Below are 20,799 nucleotides of genomic sequence, written 5' to 3'. Positions count from 1 at the left end.
TGCCTTCTTCCACCCTTCTGTTATGTGGGCCTTTGAAAATACTGAGTTTAAATCTTAGCTCCTAGAGACTGACTTGCCTTCTTTTCCTCCCTCTTTTTCTCTCTCTCTCTGTCACTCTGTCTGTCTCTCTCTCTCTTTTTCCCTCTTTCTCTCATTCTCTCTGTCTTTCCCTTTCTCTTTCCCTCTCTCTCCTCCTTCTCCCTCTTTCCCTCTTTCTCCTCCTTCTCCCTCTTTCCCTCTCTCTCCTTTTCCCTTTCTCCCCCTCTCTCTTTCTCTATCTCTCTATATTTTCCTCTTTCTCTCTCTGTCTCTCTCTCATTCTCTGTCTCTCTCTCCCCTTCTCTCTCTTTCCCCCTCTTTCTCTTTCCCTCTTTCTCCCTCTCCCTTTCTCTCCTTCTCCCTTTCTCTCTCTCTCTCTTTTCCTTTGTCTCTTTCTCTGTCTCTGTCTTTTTCTTTCTTGTCTCTTTGTTTCAGGTTACATCAAACCAACATCCGAATGCTGAGGGAAGGGAGGTGTGAAGATGAATCTACAGGAATACTTCCACCAAATACATCAGGCAGTGTAAGTAGAAATATAGAAATTTAGGATTTAAAGCTGAAAGAGTACTTAGAATTCACCTTAGAATTGACCCCTTCGCTTTATAGAAAATTAAACTGAGATTCAGAGAGAACAAATGACTTTTTTGACAAGTTCACAAATATCAGATCTCTTTGTCCCTGCCTTGACCCTCAGCTTGGCCTTAGACACTTAAGAAACTAAAGCTGATCTCATTTAGAGGATATTCACAATTTTCTCCTCTCAGGAGAAATAAGAAGCCCAGATTTCAGTAGCAGCATATATCACTAGCCAGGCCAGAATAGAATTCTTTATAAAACAAGATCTTATATTGTAGAAGGTCAAAACTTAGAGGAGCCTTCTGGTCAACCACTCTCATTTTATAGTGGTAGAAATAGATTCAAAATGGGGATGGGCTTTATTTTCATTGATGTTCTATCATAAGACCCACTTACTAGTCCTGGTAACTCACTTTAAGATTTTGATTACATAATTTCCCTTCTCTAAGAAAGATTCAATACCTAAAGATTATGTCTAAATGATTTCCAAAGTACCTTCCAGGCCTTAGAGTTGTTTTTTTTTTTTTTTATAAATATACAAGACAGCAGTGAAAAAGCAGAATAGAAAATGGGACAGAGAGGAGACTGGCTAGATTATCTGTTGGCCTTACTCCTAAGTTTATAGTCTCTGGTCTTTGTCTTCTCTTCCAGAACAAATGAGTGATGAATCAATCGGAACCTTGAGAGAAAGGTTCAAATGCTCAGCCCTGGAAAGTTTGCCTTCACCCTTCTGTATATATATAAAGAACTCTTCTAAGCATGTATTATTTACAGTGCAGAGCAATCCTGAGCTACTGGGGAAAGGACATACTGATTTTTAGTCTTCCATCCTTCTCTTCCAGGACTCTATGATCCTGGCGCGGAGACACATGCTGCATTCAGTCAGTGCTCTGGGGCCTCTGGTCACGGTGCTGTCTGTCCATTTGCTTGTGCAATAAAAGTAAAATTAGCAAAATGGCCATCCTACTTTTTGTTTCTGATGAGATGTGATATCTAAAAATTATTATTCCTGCAAAGACTAAATAACTGCTTCTCTGATCTTTTGCTAAGAGAGAAACTTGTTGGGCAGACTATATAAGGTCATTTTCATCTCTATCACTTACAGACCCGGAGAGGCTCATTTGTCACTCACCTCTGTCCTAAATAGTCATGGATATCCACTTTTACCTCTATCCTTCACAGAAAAGGCTATATTCCTTCACATCAATTCCACAAAGACGGGGCTGTTCCTCTTTTACTTCTACTCCACCCAGAAAGGACCGACCGACCTCCTTCATGTCTATTCAAAAATAGGCAGGGCTAAACACTTTCATCTCTGTTTCATAAAAAGGACCATCATACATCTTTTTCTTATATACAACAAAAAATGGGCCTCTCCAAAAAGTCTCATGAAATGCTATATACTCAGGAGACAAAATGATGTTCACCAACTTCAATCCCACTTAGGTACAGCCAGACTCATTCTTTCCTTTTTCAGTATCCAATAATACTGTTAATATGGCCTCTAACTGCATTATATTTTATACTGCCTGATTCACATTTTGAAGAATTAATGAAATGTTTTTCTTTATGTTTTTTTTTTTCCTCCCTTATGCAAGCTATGTTGAGCAAGGATAAAAAGAGCTATTCTGGAAATATGCGTATATCCCTAATAAAAAGACAGAGAAGTAAAGGTCAGATAGAAAGGAAAGGTAGGAGGAGAATGAAGAAAGAATGATGTCTTTGAAGCTAAAGAGGAAAAGATAACGCAGTAGTAGTGAGTGGTCATCTTTCAGAAGGTAGATAAAGGTCAAGGAGAATAAAAATGAAAAAAAGTCATGTCAGCTAAGACATTGGAAATGAATAGGGCAATGGGGGTGGGAGAGTTGATAAATAAGTTGTCTTAGAGAAGATGGAAGGAAATGGGATAGAACAAAAGAATGATTTGTGTTTTTGCAGCATATTCTGGATTATCTGTCCTTTTGAGTTCTTGGAACTGAAGGTGTTTCAAAATTTCAAGTAAAAAATATGACAAAATTTAGAGCCAAAAATATGACAAAAAGTAGAATAAACTAAAATATGTGTGTGTGTGTATGTGTGTGTGTGAATGTAGAAGCTAACTATGTTCACTAAAATATATGCTTCTTCTCAAATTCAATCCAGTTTGAATCTATTTAATTCTAAACCCAATTCATTGTCCATAAACAACAATCTCTCCAAAACTGTATCTCCATAAGGTTCAGAATTTTCCTCTATTGCTCATTGAACTGATATTTTTTGAAGGACTACACCTTTTATTAAAAATTCTCAGCATTATCCTGGTCTTTATGTGATCCAACCAAAGAAATCATAAGCAGAGGCATATGGATATGCTCCATATATAAAATTCTTCCTTTTAGGCTCTGTAGGACGCCCTCTTTGTTGAATATCTTTGAAGAACATAGATCTTCCAGGTTGATGCTTTTCAGGGGATCACTGAAAAAAGTTTTCTGTACTTACATATTATAATCTCAATTCATTCTGGGGAGACATCTAGTTGGACAGAAATCTATAAAGGCACATTTTGTTTTAAATTTATTAAAAATCAGATGAAACCATATATTTTTCCTATTTCTTTCATTAATTGTGTGACTGGGAAGAAAAATAATCTACTATCAAATCATATATAGAGTTTAGGGTGGGGTATGTGTGACCTTAGAGATCGTTTACATCAGAGATGTCAAATATATGACCAATATACTTGTGCAGGCCACAATGCTCCCAACTGAATCAGATTAAAATGTATTGGGAATTATTTAATAAAATATATACAAATATAAAATATATAATGTAAAACAACATAGATAATAAGCATGGATAATACAGATAATATTCCATTTTAAAAGTAAGTCAATATGTGGTCTGTAAGGATAATTATATGAATAAGTTACTACCAGTTTCTATTTGAATTTGACACTATAGATCTAGACTCTCTGTTTCATTTTGCAGTTGATGAATATGAGGCTTTTAAAGTTCAAGTAATTTAGACAGCAAAACTGAGTTTAATCTTTCAGAGGGAAAATATATTTAATAAAATAGAGGACTTTAAAGTATTACTGATAAAAAGACCAACTGAATTTAAAAAATTGACTTTCCAATAGAAAACAAGAAAAACATAAAAAAGTAAAGATGAAATGGAAATCATATGGGATTCAGCAAAGTTAAGCTGTATACATTTCTCATGGGAAGATCATATTTATAAGAACCTTATCGTTATTAGAGTAGTTAGAAGAGTTAAATACATAAGCTATGGGCATCAGTTCATTATGATGGGATGATATAAAAACATTAAGAAGTGAAAAAGAGGGTTATACTAGAAAAGAAAGGAGAGGTGAAATGAAGAAAATTATCTCACATAGAAAAAAATACACAAAGAAGAGTTTTACAATAAGTAGGAAATAGAAGGTGGTGTGAGAAAATGCTTGAACCTCACTCTCATTGAATTTAGTTCAAAGAGGGAATAACATACACACTCAGTGGGGTATAAAGATGTATCTTATTGAACAGGAAAGTAGGAGAATGCTAAAGGAGGGATTGATAAAGAATGCTAAAGGAGGGATTGATAAAGAATGGCAGTGATCAGAAGGAAATTGATTTTTAAAGAGGTACAGAAGGGATAGGGAGAGAAAGGATGAGAAAGGAAAAGAAGGAGAGAGAGAGAAGAGGGAGAAAGAGAGAGAGAAATTGTGAATGTGAATGAATGAGAATGGAATGACTCATCCATAAAATGGAATGGATAGCAGACTGCCTTAGAAACCATAATCCAAAGCTTTTTTTTTTTATTCTTTTCCCAGAGGAAATATATATTTAGAATAGAGAAACACTCAAGAGTAAATAATGATCTACATTTGAATGCTTTAGGTGAGATAAAAAAAATAAGTTAATAATCATGATTTCAGACAAATCAAGGGCAAATTAAATCTAATTAAAAGAAATATGCAGGAAAATTATATTTAGCTAAAAGGTACTATAGACAATGGAGTAATATCAATACTAAACACATGTACTCAATAGTATAGCATCCAAAAGATGAGTTAAAGGAAGAAATAGACTACAATATTATGAGAGTAAAAAGCCTCAACATTCTTATATCTGAATTACTTCAATCTAAATTAAAAAAAGAAAGAATTTAAGGTAATTAATAGAATTTTATAAAAGTTAGATATGATATATCCCTAGAGAAAACTGAATAGAAATAGAAAGTAGCACATGTTTTTCTCAGCTGCATATGGTACATTCTTAAAAACTGATCTGGTATTAGAGCATAAAAACTTCACAACCAAATGTAAAAAACAAAAAATATATTAAATGTATCACATTCAGATCAATTTGCACTAAATATTATGTTCGATAAAGTTCTATGTAGGTGGATTAATTAAAATCTAAATAACTGAATCCTAAGAATGTCAAAGAAAAAATATCATATCAAAATTTAAATTAAAGAATTTGACAATAATGAGACAATATAACAAAATTAATGGAATTCAGTCAAAGCAATACTTAGGAAAAATTATATCTTTAAATTGAGATTTATTCAATTTAATTTAGAGCATTATTAATTGAGAGCAAATTAATTGAGAGCACATTAAAAAATGGAAAATGAGTAACTCTGATTACATTAAATTAAAAAAGATTTTGCACAACCAATGTAGCCAAGATTAGAAGAAAAGCAGGAAAAGGGGGAAATTTTTTCAGCAACTTTCTCTAATAAAGTTCTAGTTTCTCAAATATATAAGGAACTGACTCAAAAACTAAAAAAGTCAAAAGCAGTTTTCAGAAGAGGAAATCAAGGCTATCTATAATCACATAAGAAATGCTTTGAGTTAATATTCATTAGAGAAATACAAATTAAAGCAACTCTGAGGTATCACCTTACATCGGTTAATATGACAAAAAAGAACCGATTCAACAATTTTGGAGAATAATTTGGAACTAGGCTCAGAAGGCTATACAACTACATAACTTTTGATAAAACACTTCTATGATTAGGTTTGTATCCTAAAAAGATCAAAAAAAGAGATAAAATCCTAAGTATACAAAAATATTTATAGCAGCTTTTTTGTGAAGACAAAGTATTAGAAAATGAAAGAATGTCATCAATCAGAGAACATCTGAACAAGTTGTAGCAAATTATTATGATGAATGCTATTGTGCTATAAGAAATGATGAACAGGATGGGAAGAATTATATGAATTGATGCAAAATGAAACATGCTGAACCAGGAGATCCTTGAGCACAGTAATAGCAATATTATAAGATGATGTACTGTGAATGACAGCTATTTTCAGGAATAAAGTCATCAGAGACAATTCCAAAGAACTAATGATGAAAAATGTAATCTACCTCCAGAAGAAAAACTTATGGGTAAATGGAAATCAAAACATACTTCTTTTCCTTTCCTTCTTTATTTTTTATCTGTGTTATTTGCTAATTGGAGAAATATATTTTACATGATTGCAATATAAAGTCTATCTCAAAATCCAGGTCCTTTCAAGGAAGAAATTGGGAAAGAGAATTTGTAATGCAAAAGTTATGAAAAATGAATGTTTAAAAGTGCTTTTACAGATAATTGAGAAAACAAAATTTAAAAAAGGTTCAGAATATTAGAAAAGATTATCTTTCTAAAATACAGGTCTGAGCCATGTCATCTAACTACTTATTATCATCATAATAAAATATAAACATATCTGTTGGGCTTTTAAAGTCCTTTATTGGTCTGGGTTTTTACTTTTTTGTGGCATTGTTCTTGCTTGGTTCCATTTACTGCTGTCTGACCACATTGTCTTAGTTTTCTTTGTTAGAACATTATTGATGTTATACTCCCTAAGTGTGAGCTTATTCCCACCTTCTAGGAACATATTCATCTCTTCTCTATCTAGATGCTTTCTTTTGAAGATATCAGCCCACAAGAAACTAATGGTCATATCTATGGAAAACTTTTATCTACCCAGAATTCGTCTTTCCTCTGGGCTCAACTCTGGTATCACCAGCTGCCTATTGGATCATTCAAACTGGATGCACAGTATCTCAAACTGAACATGTCCAAAGTAGAATTCATCTTGCTCAAACTTTTGCCCTTCTTTTCACTTTTCACTTACGCCAAGGAAATCATAATCATTATAGGCATGAACATTACCACCTGTAGTGCCATTCTTTCTTCTCATCATTGGCCAATCAATTGACAAATTTTATCACTTCTATCTCTTTTACATATCTCCATCTCACTATTCACATAGCCTTCACCTTAGTTAAGGTCCTCCTAATCTCTTTTTTTTTTTTTTTTTTTTGCTATTTTTTAGTTTTAATTTTTTTAGTTTTGCTATTACTTGCTAGTTTCCTTTCCTCAAGATTCTGTCTTTTGAAGTCTATCTTAAGCACATATTTCAAAACTGTATTTCTAAGTTCAAGTTTGACTATGCCACCCCCTTTCTCTATATTCTCACTCTATATATTTCTCTATTATATTTCTCTACATATATTCTCTATATATTTCTCACTATATTCCATTATATACATACATATATGCACATATATACATTTATTCATCTATATACACATCTATCTAGAAAAATGTGCACAAAGACTGCATTAAGATTTTTGTTACAGAATATACTTGGGGGAGATATCTCCATCTATAGAAATATCCATAATCACTCTGGAGGGTGTAGATGAAATACATACATACATACATATAGATATAGATATTTCCCTACAATGTCTCCCAAAATTCAAGATAGATATATAGCAGAGATATATAGCTAGCTATAGATATAGATATATTTGAAATATACATATACATACATATATACATATATATATATACACACACATACATATTATATATAGATGTAGGTGTTTGAATACATACACAAACATGAACTATTTTCCAGATATCATTTCATTTTAGCCTTACAATAGTCCTGCCAGGTGGTTCTAGAAGTATTATCTTGATTTTAAAGAGAAAGAAATTGGGCTTCAGAAGATTGATACCTTGTTATTTGTTATACAGATGATAAGGATTAGAAATCAACACTTCTTGACAAGAAGTCCAGCACTTGGAACATTGTCTACATGTTTTCACTTCCAATAATCTAGGAAACAGGGTGTCTATAGGTTGTCTGATCCTTATAAATGAGGAAATTGAAGTTCAGAGAGGCAAAATGACTGGTTCCAGATCACAGGACAAGTTGGTGGAAGAATCAAAACTAGAATCCGATTTTCCCAATGCAGTATTTTTTCCATTATATCTTGGTGCTTGATGTATTACAGACTTTTCTGTTGACAGAATGAAGTATATTCTGGGGAATTCCCCGTCTTCCTATATTGGCATTAAGAAAATAAGACATTTTTACCTTAATTTCACACTTTGCCTGCCTGTATCATTTAAAGGAAAATGCTTTGGAACCTTAATGTTCTATAGAAACATCAGATGTTAACAATGCTTTTATAATCATACTGGCCAACCTTCGTTCTAATTAGTAATGAACACTAGATGTCGCTCATGCCTAGAATAAAAAGGCACCTCCTTCTCAAGATTGTTTCACCTTAATAGTCTTAAGGAGAACATCATAAGGACATTAGAGCTTGCATTTACTGCAACCCAGTCATGTTATATCAGAGGAAACTCAGGTCCAGAGAGATGAGGGCCCTTACTTCAGGTCATAAAGTAAACAGCAAGCCAATATTCTAACTCAGGGTCTCAGACTCCAAATTCATACCTTCTACTACAATGTGCTCTTTTAGACTTAATACTATCATAATTAATTATGCTTAAATTTATGAAGAGCTAACAAGTGCTATCTTCGTAACAATACTTTCACCATTGGTAAAATGAAGATAATGATATTTATATTCAGGCTAAATTATCATCATGACAAATGAATACTTATCTAAGATTTATTGATAGAGTCAAGACTCAAACATAGTTTTACATAGTTTCAGAATCTTAGGGACAAGTTTTTGTTTTTCTCTGAGTCTCATTTTCATTATTTATGAAATAAAACTATTAAACTAAATAATCCCCAAAGCCCTTTAAGCTTTGACTCCCTGAGAGAGGAGACTAGCAATCAAGCCAGAACTGAGTTCAGGTTTCCACAGCTTTCTTTAACGACACCAGCCTGTCCCAGTTATTAATGTCTCTGTGAGCTACCTAATAATGATAGAGCTAATACTTTGACCTAAGCTGTTGAATTTATTTCCCTTTTCCTTCAGATACAACCTCTGAGGCACTGAAGTAGATATGTACCAACCTTTGACAGGAAGCTTGTGTCCAAATAAATGGATTGAAGATTTTATATATATATATATATATATATACATATACATACTATATACTTGAGTGTTTTTAATATCGCTTTCAGGTTTTTCAACTCTTCATGTTTTATTTTGTTTTGTTTTGTTTTGGGCAAAGTCACTGAAGTGACTTGCCATTTCCTTCTCCACCTCATTTTACAGACGTGGAAACTGAGACAAATAGAGTTAATTAACTTGCCCAGGGTCACATAGTGAGTTTCTAAGGCTGCATTTAATTTCAGGAAGATGAAGCTTTTTGATTCTAAGCCCTGTGTTCTGTTATTACGTGTGTGTGTGTGTGTGTGTGTGTGTGTGTGTGTGTGTGTGTGTGTGTGTGTGGAGAGAGAGAGAGAGAGAGAGAGAGAGAGAGAGAGAGAGAGAGAGAGAGAGAGAGAGAGAGAGAGAGAGAGAGAGAGAGAGAGAGAGATCACAGTGGATTGCCTCTTACCTTCTCTTTGCTGCTTTTTCTTCATTACTTTTCTTATCTTGAGTTTCCTATTCTTGGTAAGAAAAACAGAGAGAAAAAATATTGACTCCTACAAACAGAGGAGTGTGGTACAGTACAAAAAGATCTCATCAAAAGAGATAGGTCTGAATCCCAGGCCTTCTTCTAACCATCTGTAATCAATGAGGCCAGTCACTTAACAATTCTGAGGAAGTTTGCCTAAAGTCCTTTCTAGTTGTAGATCAAGTATCTTGTATTTTACAATAGTTCAATCAAATTAATTTCTGTAGTGTTTTAATTAATTTCTAATGTAATTACCTACCTGTAATGTTATCATACATGAAGGCAGAAGGATTGTAATATTGGACCCAGAGTCAAAGAATCTATCAATTGCTTATATAGCTTTGAATGAGATGCCTTCTATTAGTCTGTTTCCTCATCTTTAAAATAAGGGAAGATGGTTTTTATGAACTCTAACATTTTTTCTAGATATAAATAGATCCTCTTAGATACTGGATCAAAAATACTTTCCCACTCTCTTATACTCTATACTCTTTTTCTGACACCAACTTGTCTCCATGGACCATATCCTTCTGATTAATGTGCTTAAACCAGGTTAGGCTAATGACCTGGAACATTGTGTGTGCTTTCTACCTTCTATGATTTTGCTCACATTTTTCCTTCTGCCGAGCAGCCCTTCTTTCTGGCCTACTTGCTCTTCCACCAACTGCCTCCTTCCCTTTTCCTGGGTTATTGCTGATTATTATAATATATTTACTTCTCACCTCCACTGGTAGAATCTCTAATTTCTTTTCCATTTCATTTCTGGTACAATCTCCTGCCTAAAACAAACTTTTAAAATAACAAATACTAGTTTGTTATTGGTCCTTTCTAATCTCAAATATTTTTGTGTGTACTGATCTCTGTAGATTTGCTTTTTCCTCCAATAGAATACAATTGCTGAGTATGCAGAGATTGTTTTCACTTTGATTTTGTAACTCCAGAAATTAACATAATAACTTATATAAATTTAGAGCACTTTATAAAAATTTATAGGATTGAAGTAGATCCTATAAATATAACTTTAATGATCTCCTCTCATACAAGTCTTTTCTCATCTTACTCCAGCTAAGATTGATCTTTTCTTCCTCCAAATCCACTTCACTTCTTTTGCACCCGGCTATTGGCATGCATCTTACATAGATTTGTATTATTTATGTATGTATCTTATTCCTCATTTAGGTATTCTTTACATGATGGACTCAAGAAAGAATCCTAAAAAGTTTCCATGTCTATAGTATTTAAACTTTACAAGAGCCCTGTGAAATAGGTGTCCCCATCTGAAAGATGAAAAAACTGAAGTTCTTAAAAAGAAGTGGCTTAACAAGGATCACATAGCTAGTTATATGGAACTAATACTTAACCATTTTTCTTCATGTACATTTTTCTTCCAAGCCCAGCTCCTTTATTCACCATATTACATTGCTTTGTTGTGCTTCCCTTCTTGGGAAAACAACAGACCTGGAAAATAGATATAGGAGAGACACTCTGACAAATATTGGTCTCCCTGAAAAATATGATGAAAAAAAAGAGCCTGGACACTATTATCCAGGAAAGTATCAAAGAGAACTGCCCAGATGTTTTAGAAATAGAGGGTAAAATATTAATTGAAAGACTTCATCAATCACATACTGAAAGGGACCCTAAAATCAAGACGCTAAGAAATATAGTGGCTAAATTCCAGAACCATCAGACAAAGCAAAAAATAGTGCAAGCTACTAGAAAAAAATTAACTCAAATATGGAGGAGCCACAATAAGCATTACCCAGGATCTAGCAGTGTCCACATTAGAGGATCGAAGTGCCTGGAATTTGATATTCCGAAAGGCTAGGGAACTTGGTATGCAGCCAAGAATAACTTACCCAGTAAAAATGAGCATCTTTTTTTCAGGGAAGAAGATGGACATTCAACAAAATAAGTGAATTCCATCTATTCTTGATGAAAAAACCAGATCTAAACAAAAAGTTTGATCTCCAAATATAGAACTAAAGAGATTTCTAAAAAGGTAAAAAGAAATCTTGAGAACTATATTTCTACCATAAAGATGTATAAGGAACACATGTATAATTTATTCTAGAAACTAGAGGTGGAAAGGAAATTATACCAGAAAAAAGGGCAAAGTGGTGGTACTACATCTCATGAGAGGCAAAGGTAACCTATTATATCTGAGAGAAAGAATGGAGGGGGATGAAAATAGTGTGTATAATATTCTCATCAGAATTGGCTTAAAGAGAAAAATATAGACATATTAGATTTATGGTGAAACTCCTTCAACTTCATTGAAAAGTGGGAGAGGAAAAGTGAAAAGGGAAGGAGTAAGCTAAGGGGAAGGGAATAAGGAAATTGTGAGGAAAAGGGGTAAAATGGGGGAGGAAGTCTAAAGTGGAGGAGGGATACTAAAAAGGGAGGGCTGTGAGAAGCAAATGGTGCTCACAAGTTTAATACTGGGGAAGGGGGGTAAGGAGGAAGGAAAGGAGAAAAGCATAAGCAGGGGTTAACAAGATGGCAAATAATACAGAATTAATCATTTTAACCATAAATGTGAATGGGGTAAACTCCCCCATAAAGAGGAAGTGGTTAGCAGACTGGATTACAAGCCAGAATCCTACAATATGTTGTTTACAGGAAACACACCTGAAACAGGGTGATACATACAGAGTAAAGGTAAAAGGTTGGAGCAGAATCTACTATGCTTCAGGTGAAACCAAAAAAGTAGGAGTAGCCATCATGATCTCAGATTAAGCAAAAGCAAAAACTGATCTAATTAAAAGAGATAAGGAAGGGCACTATATCTGCTAAATGGTAGCATAATGAAGCAAAATCAATATTAAACATATATCCACCAAGTGGTGTAGCATCTAAATTCTTAAAAGACAAATTAAGAGAGCTGCAAGAAAAAATAGACAGCAAACCATAATAGTGGCAACCTTGCACTCTCAGAATTAGATTAATCAAACCACAAAATAAATAAGAAACAAGTCAAAGAGGTAAATAGAATCCTAGAAAAGTTAGCAATGATAGATCTTTGGAGAAAACTAAATGGAGAAAGAAAGGAGTACACTTTCTTCTCAGCAGTTCATGGAACCTATACAAAAATTGACCATATATTAGGACATAAAAACCTCAAACTCAAATGCAGTAAAGCAGAAATAGTAAATGCATCCTTTTTAGACCTTGATACAATGAAAATTACATTCAATAAAAGTCAGGGGAAAAGAGACCAAAAATAATTAGAAACTAAATCTCATACTAAAGAATGATTGGGTGAAATGGAAAATCATAGATATAATTAATAACTTCACCCAAGAAAATGACAATAATGAGACCTTATACCAAAATGTGTGGGATGCAGCCAAAGCAGTAATAAGGGGAAATTTTATATCTCTTCAAGCCTACTTGCATAAAATAGAGAAAGAGAAGGTCAATGAATTGGGCCTGTAACTAAAAATGCTAGAAAAGGAACAAATTAAAAACCCCCAGACAACCACGAAACTTGAAATTCTAAAAATAAAAGGAGAGATTAATAAAACTGAAAGTTAAAAAAATTTTAATTAATTAATAAAACTAAGAGTTGGTTCTATGAAAAAAACAACAAAATAGACAAAACCTTAGTAAATCTGATTAAAAAAAGGAAAGAGGAAAATCAATTTGTCAGTCTTAAAAATGAAAAGGGAGAACTTGCCACTAATGAAGAGGAAATTAGAGCAATAATTAGGAGTTACTTTGCCCAACTTTATGCCAATAAGTTCGATAACTTAAATGAAATGGAAGAATACCTTCAAAAATATAGCTTGCCCAAATTAACAGAGGAAGAAGTAAATTGGTTAAACAGTCCCATCTTAGAGAAATAGAACAAGCTATTAACCATTTCCCTAAGAAAAAATCTTCAGGATTTACATGTGAATTCTACCAAACATTTAAAGAACAATTAACTCCAGTGTTATATAAACTATTTGAAAAAAATAGGGATTGAAGGAGTCCTGCCAAATTCCTTTTATGACACAGACATGGTACTGATACCTAAACCAGGTAGGTTGGAAACAGAGAAATAAAATTATAGATCAATCTCCCTAATGAATATTGATGCTAAAATCTTAAATAAAATATTAGCAAAAAGATTACCAAAAATCATGCCCAGGATAATATACTATGGCCAAGTAGGATTTATACCAGGAATGCAGGGCTGGTTCAATATTAGGAAAACTATTAGCATAATTTACTATATCAATAACCAAATTAACAAAAACCATATGATCATTTCAATAGATGCAGAAAAAGCATTTGACAAAATCCAACATCCATTCCTAATAAAAACATTTGAAAGTATATGAATAAATGGACTATTCCTTAAAATAGTCAAGAACATATATTCAAAATCATCAGCAAGCATCCTATGTAATGGGGATAAACTGGAACCTTTCCCAGTAAGATCAGGAGTGAAGCAAGATTGCCCACTAACACCATTACTATTCAATATTGTATTAAAAATTCAAGCCTCAGCAATAAGAGTCAAGAAAAAGATTACAAGAATTAGAGTAGGTAATGAGGAAACCAAACAATCACGCTTTGTAGATGATATGATGGTATACTTAAAGAACCCCAGATATTCTACTGAAAAGCTATTAGAAATAATTCATAACTTTAGCAAAGTTGCAAGATACAAAATAAATCCACATAAATTCTCAGCATTTTTATACATCACCAACAAAATCCAACAACAAGAGATAAAAAGAGAAATTCCATTCAAAATAATATCGATAGTATAAAATATTTGGGAATTTTATCTACCCAAAGGAAAGTCAGGAATTATATGGGAAAAATTACAAAACACTTTCTACACAAATAAAGTCAGATTTAAATAATTGGAAAAATATTGTGTTCTTGGATAGGTTGAATGTATTTAATAAATATGACAATACTCCCTAAACTAATCTATTTATTTAGTGCTATACCAATCAGATTCTCAAGAAACTATTTTAATTACCCAGAAAAAATAACAACAAAATTCATATGGAAGAACAAAAGATTGAGAATTTCAAAGGAATTAATAATAAAAAAAATCAAATGAAGGTGGCCTAGCTGTACCTGATCTAAAACTATATTATAAAGCAGCAGACACCAAAATCATTTGGTATCGGCTAAGAAATAGACTAGTTGATCAGTGGAATAGGTTAGGTTCATAGGACAAAATAGTGAATAACTATAACAATCTCGTGTTTGACAAACCCAAAGATCCCAACTTTTGGGATAAGAATTCATTATTTGACAAAAACTGCTGGGAAAACTGGAAATTAGCATAGCAGAAATTAGGCTTGGAGAGTCTTACATGTACTGATGCTGAGTGAAATAAGCAGAACCAGGAGATCATTATGCACTTCAACAACAATACTGTATGAGGATGTATTCTGATGGAAGTGGATATCTTCAACAAAGACAAGATCTAATTCAGTTCCAATTGATCAATGATGGACAGAATCAGCTACATGCAGAGAAGGAACATTGAAAAATGAGTATAAATTGTTTGTATTTTTATTTTTCTTCCTAGGTTATTTTTTACCTGAATCCAATTCTTCCTCTACAACAAGAAATTCAGTTCTGCACACATATATTGTATCTAGGATATACTATAACATATTTAACATGTATGGGACTGCCTGCCATCTAGGGGAGGGGGTAGAGGGAAGGAGGGGAAAATTCGGAACAGAAGTGAGTGCAATGGGATAATATTATAAAAAAAATTACCCATGCATATGTACTGTCAAAAAAGTTATAATTATAAAATTAATTTTAAAAATTAAAAAAATATGATATAGTTATAAAGAAGAGGCGTTGCCATAGGCTTTGTAATTACATGCTAAGTATTCTATGGTATTGTCCTATTCAGAAGTTTATGAATTGAGTAAAAATAGAGCAATGTGCTTATCAAATGTTCTGAGAATAAAAAGTTTGACAGGGTGGTTAGCAAATTGAATAGCACAGTAGGAACTAAAGAGATTCTGATAAGCTAGATAGAATTGAAATTTTAAGATAAAATTTATTAAGAGCTTTCTTTGTTTCATAAATGGATCTATCCTACTGTTTTTTTTTTCTGAAACAGGAAATGACCTTTGAAGGTGACAAAAGGCTCCTCTCCTAAAGTCCAAGAAAAATTTCCTCATATGTTTTAAAGACACAGGATACATCTGTGAACTAATTCTTGAAACTCTAAGCCCCATGTATCCTCCTCTTCTGCTCCCCCTCTCCTCAAAAAACTCTTTCCAGAAATCAGTCAATAAGAATTTATTAAGCACTTATTATATCTCTGTCATTAAGAATTGCAGATACAAAAAGATGCAAAAGACAATCATTGCCTCAAGTAGATCACAATGTAATAGAGAAGACAAAAATATAAAAAAACCTATATATAAGAAAAGTAAGGAATAATTAAAAGAGGGAAGGCATTAAAATTAGGAAAGACTTTTTGTAGGAAATGGAATTTTAGTTGGACATTGATGAAACTGAGGGAATGTAATAGCTAAAAACCAGGAAGGAAAGCATTCTAAATATGGTCCTTCATGCTAGAGAAGATACTCTGAACTGATAGATGAAGTGTCTTATTTGTGTATACCAGTATAACTTTATCAAAAGTATTTTCCAAGAGTAAGGTATTAAAAAGCCTAGAAAGGTTATCAATTAAGGGGTGCCTGGTTACCAAAAACTCTGAACACCAAATAATTTTGAATTTAAACTTAGAGTGGAGAGGGAGCCAGTGGATCTTTTTGAGTAGAGAGGTGAACTGGTTGGACCAATTCAAGGGGAAATCATTTTGGTAGATAATGGGGCATGAACTGAAGTGGGAAGAGACTTGAAGAAGGCAGATTTATAAGCAGAATATTGGAATAGTCCAGGTATATCAGAGGATAGAAGAAGGAATATATGAGACATTACAGAGGGAAAATCAAAGCCCCTGAAATGTCACAGGAAGAGATAGTGAGGAATTGAGGAGTTGAGGTTTTGGGTCTGGGGACTGTGATGATGTTGTTGATCTTGGTGATAATAAGGGAATTTGGAAAGGGGAGGTCTGAAGAGGAAAGAAGAAAGTCATAAGAGGTTTGAAGAAGAATGAAAAGGAATGGGAGAGCTACTATGGAGAATGGGATAAATAAAAAATAAAAGAATTGTCTATCAGCAGTGAGGGCTCAGTTGAGACTTTGCAACACAAATTATAAAAGATGTATGCTTTTGTCCACCTTACCCTGGAAGCACATTTGTAGAAGTAATGCTTGAAGATAGTAGGAATGACCCATGGGTAAGGCTTTGTAGATCACAATCAGTGATGTACTTAGGGGGATCAAGGACTCAGGAGGGGAGAGCAGTATAGAACTGAAATAGTTCGCCAATGAAGTAATGGGTTCCATTTTCTAAACTGGAAAATAAAAGGCTATCTCATGAAACAAAGATATTGAAGGATGATTTAGCAGTAAATTAGGAGTAGAGAAGGGGTTGAGATTGGGATTGGGAGAGAGATCAAATAATTGGAGATCATAATCCAGTCCAATAAATCCAATTTAAAAACATTTACCCAGTTTTTAGATGTTCCAAACACTGTGATAAGTGCTAGGACATGAAAAATGAAAGATAGTCCCTGTACCCAAGGATCTTATAATACAAAGAGGGAAATAACCAAAAAATGGCATAGGAGAAAGAGGATGAGAATGGGTTACTTTATGGACGACATCTTGTTCCATGATTTCAACTAGGCAAGACAGCATTTGCAAAGCAGAGTGACTTGAGAGTTCAGTTTTTGCTTTATATAATGAAAGGAGGAGTTTGGTACTCTGTCTTCTGATCAAAGAGAGAAGAGAAGAGATTGGGGGAAGTAGAGTCAGTCAAAGTTTGAGTTAGCATCATGGTGGTGAATTTAAAGTGATGAGTTATCCTGGGAGGGGAGTCTTGTTATATGGAGTTGAAACTTGGCAGAGCAGCAGATGCAGAGTGGAATAATGAATTGTGTCTTTATAACATGAATGAATGATAGGGCTTAGTAAGGAAAGGCAGAAAGACAAATCAAAAGACAATAGATTGTAGTCAAATAAAAGGATTTCAGAATTTTTGAATACAGAGGCAGTGTATTTATGGATTCTGAAGAGATCAAAGCTATGACCATCTTCATGTGTGATTCAAGTAGGGTAGAAGAGTAAGACCTGAGAACTGAGTATATTAAAAACCTGAATGAATGATTACTGTGATTTAGGAACTGTCACTGTAAATGATATGAGAGAAAAATCTGGAAGGAGAGAAAAATTTTGAGCCAGTTAGTGAACTTATTGAGCAAGAAAGGGGAATGACTTGGATGTCTGTAGACAATAGACAATAGTACCAGGATTTTGAGTGGTAAACATGGACTTCATTAATTAAGGAGAAGGGACTAACTGATAGAGATTAAGAGAAAAACTAAAAATAGCAATAGGGAGCAAGGAGTAGTCCAAGTTCTCTTTTTCAACCAATTAACTAAGAGCAATGGGTGAAAATGTAACTAGTAATGTATAGGATGGACAGGAAGATTGTGTCACCAAGAGGAACTAGATCTCAGTGACTGTTAGAAGGTGAAAGAAATAGGAGAGGAAAAATATTCAGGATGAAGTCAAATTTGTTACAGGTATTTCAGAGAATGCATTGGAAAGAATGGATAGCAGCTGAGTTGGGACTTCTGGGAGGGAGGGTTGAGGGGAATGAGAATAATGATTGTAATAGTGGAGGATAGAGAATAGGGTATAGGTGATAATCTAGAAGGGTTCATAATCACTGGGATGTGAATAAATTAATTTTTGGTTGAAAGACCATTAGTCTTCTTCCTGGTAGAGACTAGAAGTTAAGCAAGAGTAAATGATAGAATAAGAAGGAAGACACATGGTCAGATGAGAGACCTTATTTACTTCCTCTTTCCTTACAGTCTGGAGATTAGGTAGGAGATCAGCTTGCAGGAGATTGAAGCATTTTGCTTTAGGAGGGACATGAAGATCACAAAGTTCAAAACCTTCCTTTAACAAATAAAGATACTTATTTATCTATGAAAGATAAATAAATAATGGAACCTGAGATTTGAAGGCACGCTTCTTGTGATTCCAGCACTCTTTTATTCACCAAGATGTTATTTAGTAGCTGATTTAATTGGGAATATTCTTGGCAAAGATACTCTAGTGATTTGCTATTACCTTCTCCAGCTCATTTTGCAGATAGGGAAACTGAATCAAATAGGGTGACATGACTTGTCCAAGGTCACCCAGCTAAATATTGTCTGAGGCCAGATTTGAATTAAGGAAGCAGCATCTTCTTGACTCTTGACCTGCACTCTATTCACTGTATTTCCTAGCTGCTCTTCCAATATTTGGAGAGACCCAAAGCAAACCTGGAGGATGTATCATTGCAGTGCCTTCTCCTTGATACCTTCTTGGTTTGCAGAGTGCAAAGGAAAGCATGAGGACAACAATTACTAGCATTTCTATGGCCTTTCAAGCATTTATAAAGCACTATGCATTTTTTTGACTCTCACAGCAACTTTATGAGATAGGGGCTGGTTATTATACCCATTTTATGCATGACAGATATAAGACTGAGAGATCAAATGACTCATGCAGGGGTCATATAGCTAATAAATGTCTGAGACAGGATTTAACCCAAAGTATTTTTGACATCAAGTTCAGTTTTGAAGGAAACAGAGGGTGTTAAGTGGTAGAAATGAAGGTGAATCAGAATTCAAGTCATTAGCAAGCAATAGAGTCAGATTTAAAAGCTAGATCCTTTGACACCAAATCTAGCCTGTTTTTCACAATGCCATCTAGTCAGAGAAGGAAAGAGGGGACAAATATTTATTAATTCCTACTATGTGTCAAGAACTGTGCTAAATTCTTTATCAAAATTAATCTATCAACATTAATAATAGCATTATTTACCAATATTTACCAGTGAAATAATTGCTATTATAATAAGATGGCTGAGGAAATTCAGACAGGCTAAGTGACTAAGCAAAAATCACACTGCTCTCAAATGTTTGAAGTGGAATTTGAACTCAAGTTTTTTTGACTTTAGGCTCAGCTCTCTTACAAATGCAATGGATAAAACTTCCCTCTTCGAGTGATTCCTACATTCAGATATAGATCCTTATCAATTGATCAAGTAACTTAGTTGATGTTTCTCTCAGTTTGTTAATCTCTAAAATGGAAATTATTAAGTTTTGGAGTTTGTGATCTTCACAAAAGCAAAATACGATTTAATGCCTTTATTTCTTAAAAACATCTTAAAAGGAAAATAAAAAAGCAAAATCAGAGAGTTAAAAATTATTAGGATAATAATTTCATGGAGAAACAATGTAGTGGAAATGGTAAAAATAAAATTGTCTAATAGTCATAAGACCTGTGTTTGAGTCCTGGCTGAAAGTATCTCAGTTAAGTTGACTTTCTGTCTTTGGCTTCAATTTTCCTCCATATCATATACATATGTATTTATATATGTTATATATACATATTTCTCTATATATACACACACATATATGATAAAAAAATATAAATGAGAAAGGAAAGGCAACAGCATTAAGCAGAATGAGGAATTTCTTATCATTGCCACTGTTCTCAGCTATCTCAAAAATAGGACATATCACTAATGGTCAATGCTTTAGCTTGTTAATATGAAAAATAAAACACTCTTGAGGAAATAATAACATGAATTCTTGCCCTACACATGTGTCTAATTCAGCCATGTGTCTGGGCTTCACATTGCCAGTAGCCTTTTAATGAAATAACTTCCAAGTTACCCTGAAAATAAATACTCATGAAACTAACCACACAAATATTTGTCTAATTCATTGGCAATAACATAATGTAGAGCTTTGACAACTATTTAGGAAACCTTAAGTGACATCATTCTATTCTGGACACTCTTATACACCAATTTGTCCCTAGTTATCATTAGCAATGATTCCACAATCTTTGTCTGAAATGTTTTCCTTCTCCCATAATATTTAGACTGTTTCCTACAAGCTCCTTCACAGGACTGCTGAGAAGACAATATGAAGTAATTTAAATACTCCCAAGATTATATTAAATTTCTTAAAACCTATTTGGATTAATCATTTATTCCACTGGTATCCCAAATTGGGACTACATTCAGTTGGAGAACAGGAAAAATATATAGCTGAAAAAATTTCCTTAGTATGTCTCCGTTCTTAGCATATCTGATTTCTGGCATTAGCAATGCTTTTTTTTCCCCCAGAGCAGCAGCATTAGTTGCTATCTTTCCTGTCCTTCTCTTTCTCCCTCCACGGACTGGACAGGCTGAATGATACAGGACTGTAGTGGTCTGATTAGCACCAGCGCCTACTAAGTGTAGTGAAG

At 33.7% G+C, this 20,799-nt stretch overlaps 1 protein-coding gene across 3 annotated transcripts in view; it reads left to right on the top strand.

Moving 5' to 3' along the window:
• SPINK5 (serine peptidase inhibitor Kazal type 5) overlaps positions 1–1,570 on the top strand; it is a 64,905-nt gene extending 63,335 nt beyond the window's left edge. For 2 of the 3 annotated variants that reach the window (XM_074292156.1, XM_074292154.1), the window contains 2 exons: positions 475–562; positions 1,458–1,570. In XM_074292156.1, coding sequence (XP_074148257.1) covers positions 475–562; positions 1,458–1,553 — 184 coding nt within the window. In that variant the 3' untranslated portion in view covers positions 1,554–1,570. Of the gene's footprint in view, positions 1–474; positions 563–1,266 lie in introns of all 3 variants that reach the window. The other variant, XM_074292155.1, reaches the window with a different exon arrangement.
• Positions 1,571–20,799: the final 19,229 nt, after the last annotated feature.

Source organism: Sminthopsis crassicaudata, chromosome 2, assembly GCF_048593235.1.
Source record: "Sminthopsis crassicaudata isolate SCR6 chromosome 2, ASM4859323v1, whole genome shotgun sequence".
Taxonomy (NCBI): domain Eukaryota; kingdom Metazoa; phylum Chordata; class Mammalia; order Dasyuromorphia; family Dasyuridae; genus Sminthopsis; species Sminthopsis crassicaudata.
Note: the sequence above shows the minus strand (reverse complement) of the source record. Positions and strands in the feature narration are given on the sequence as shown.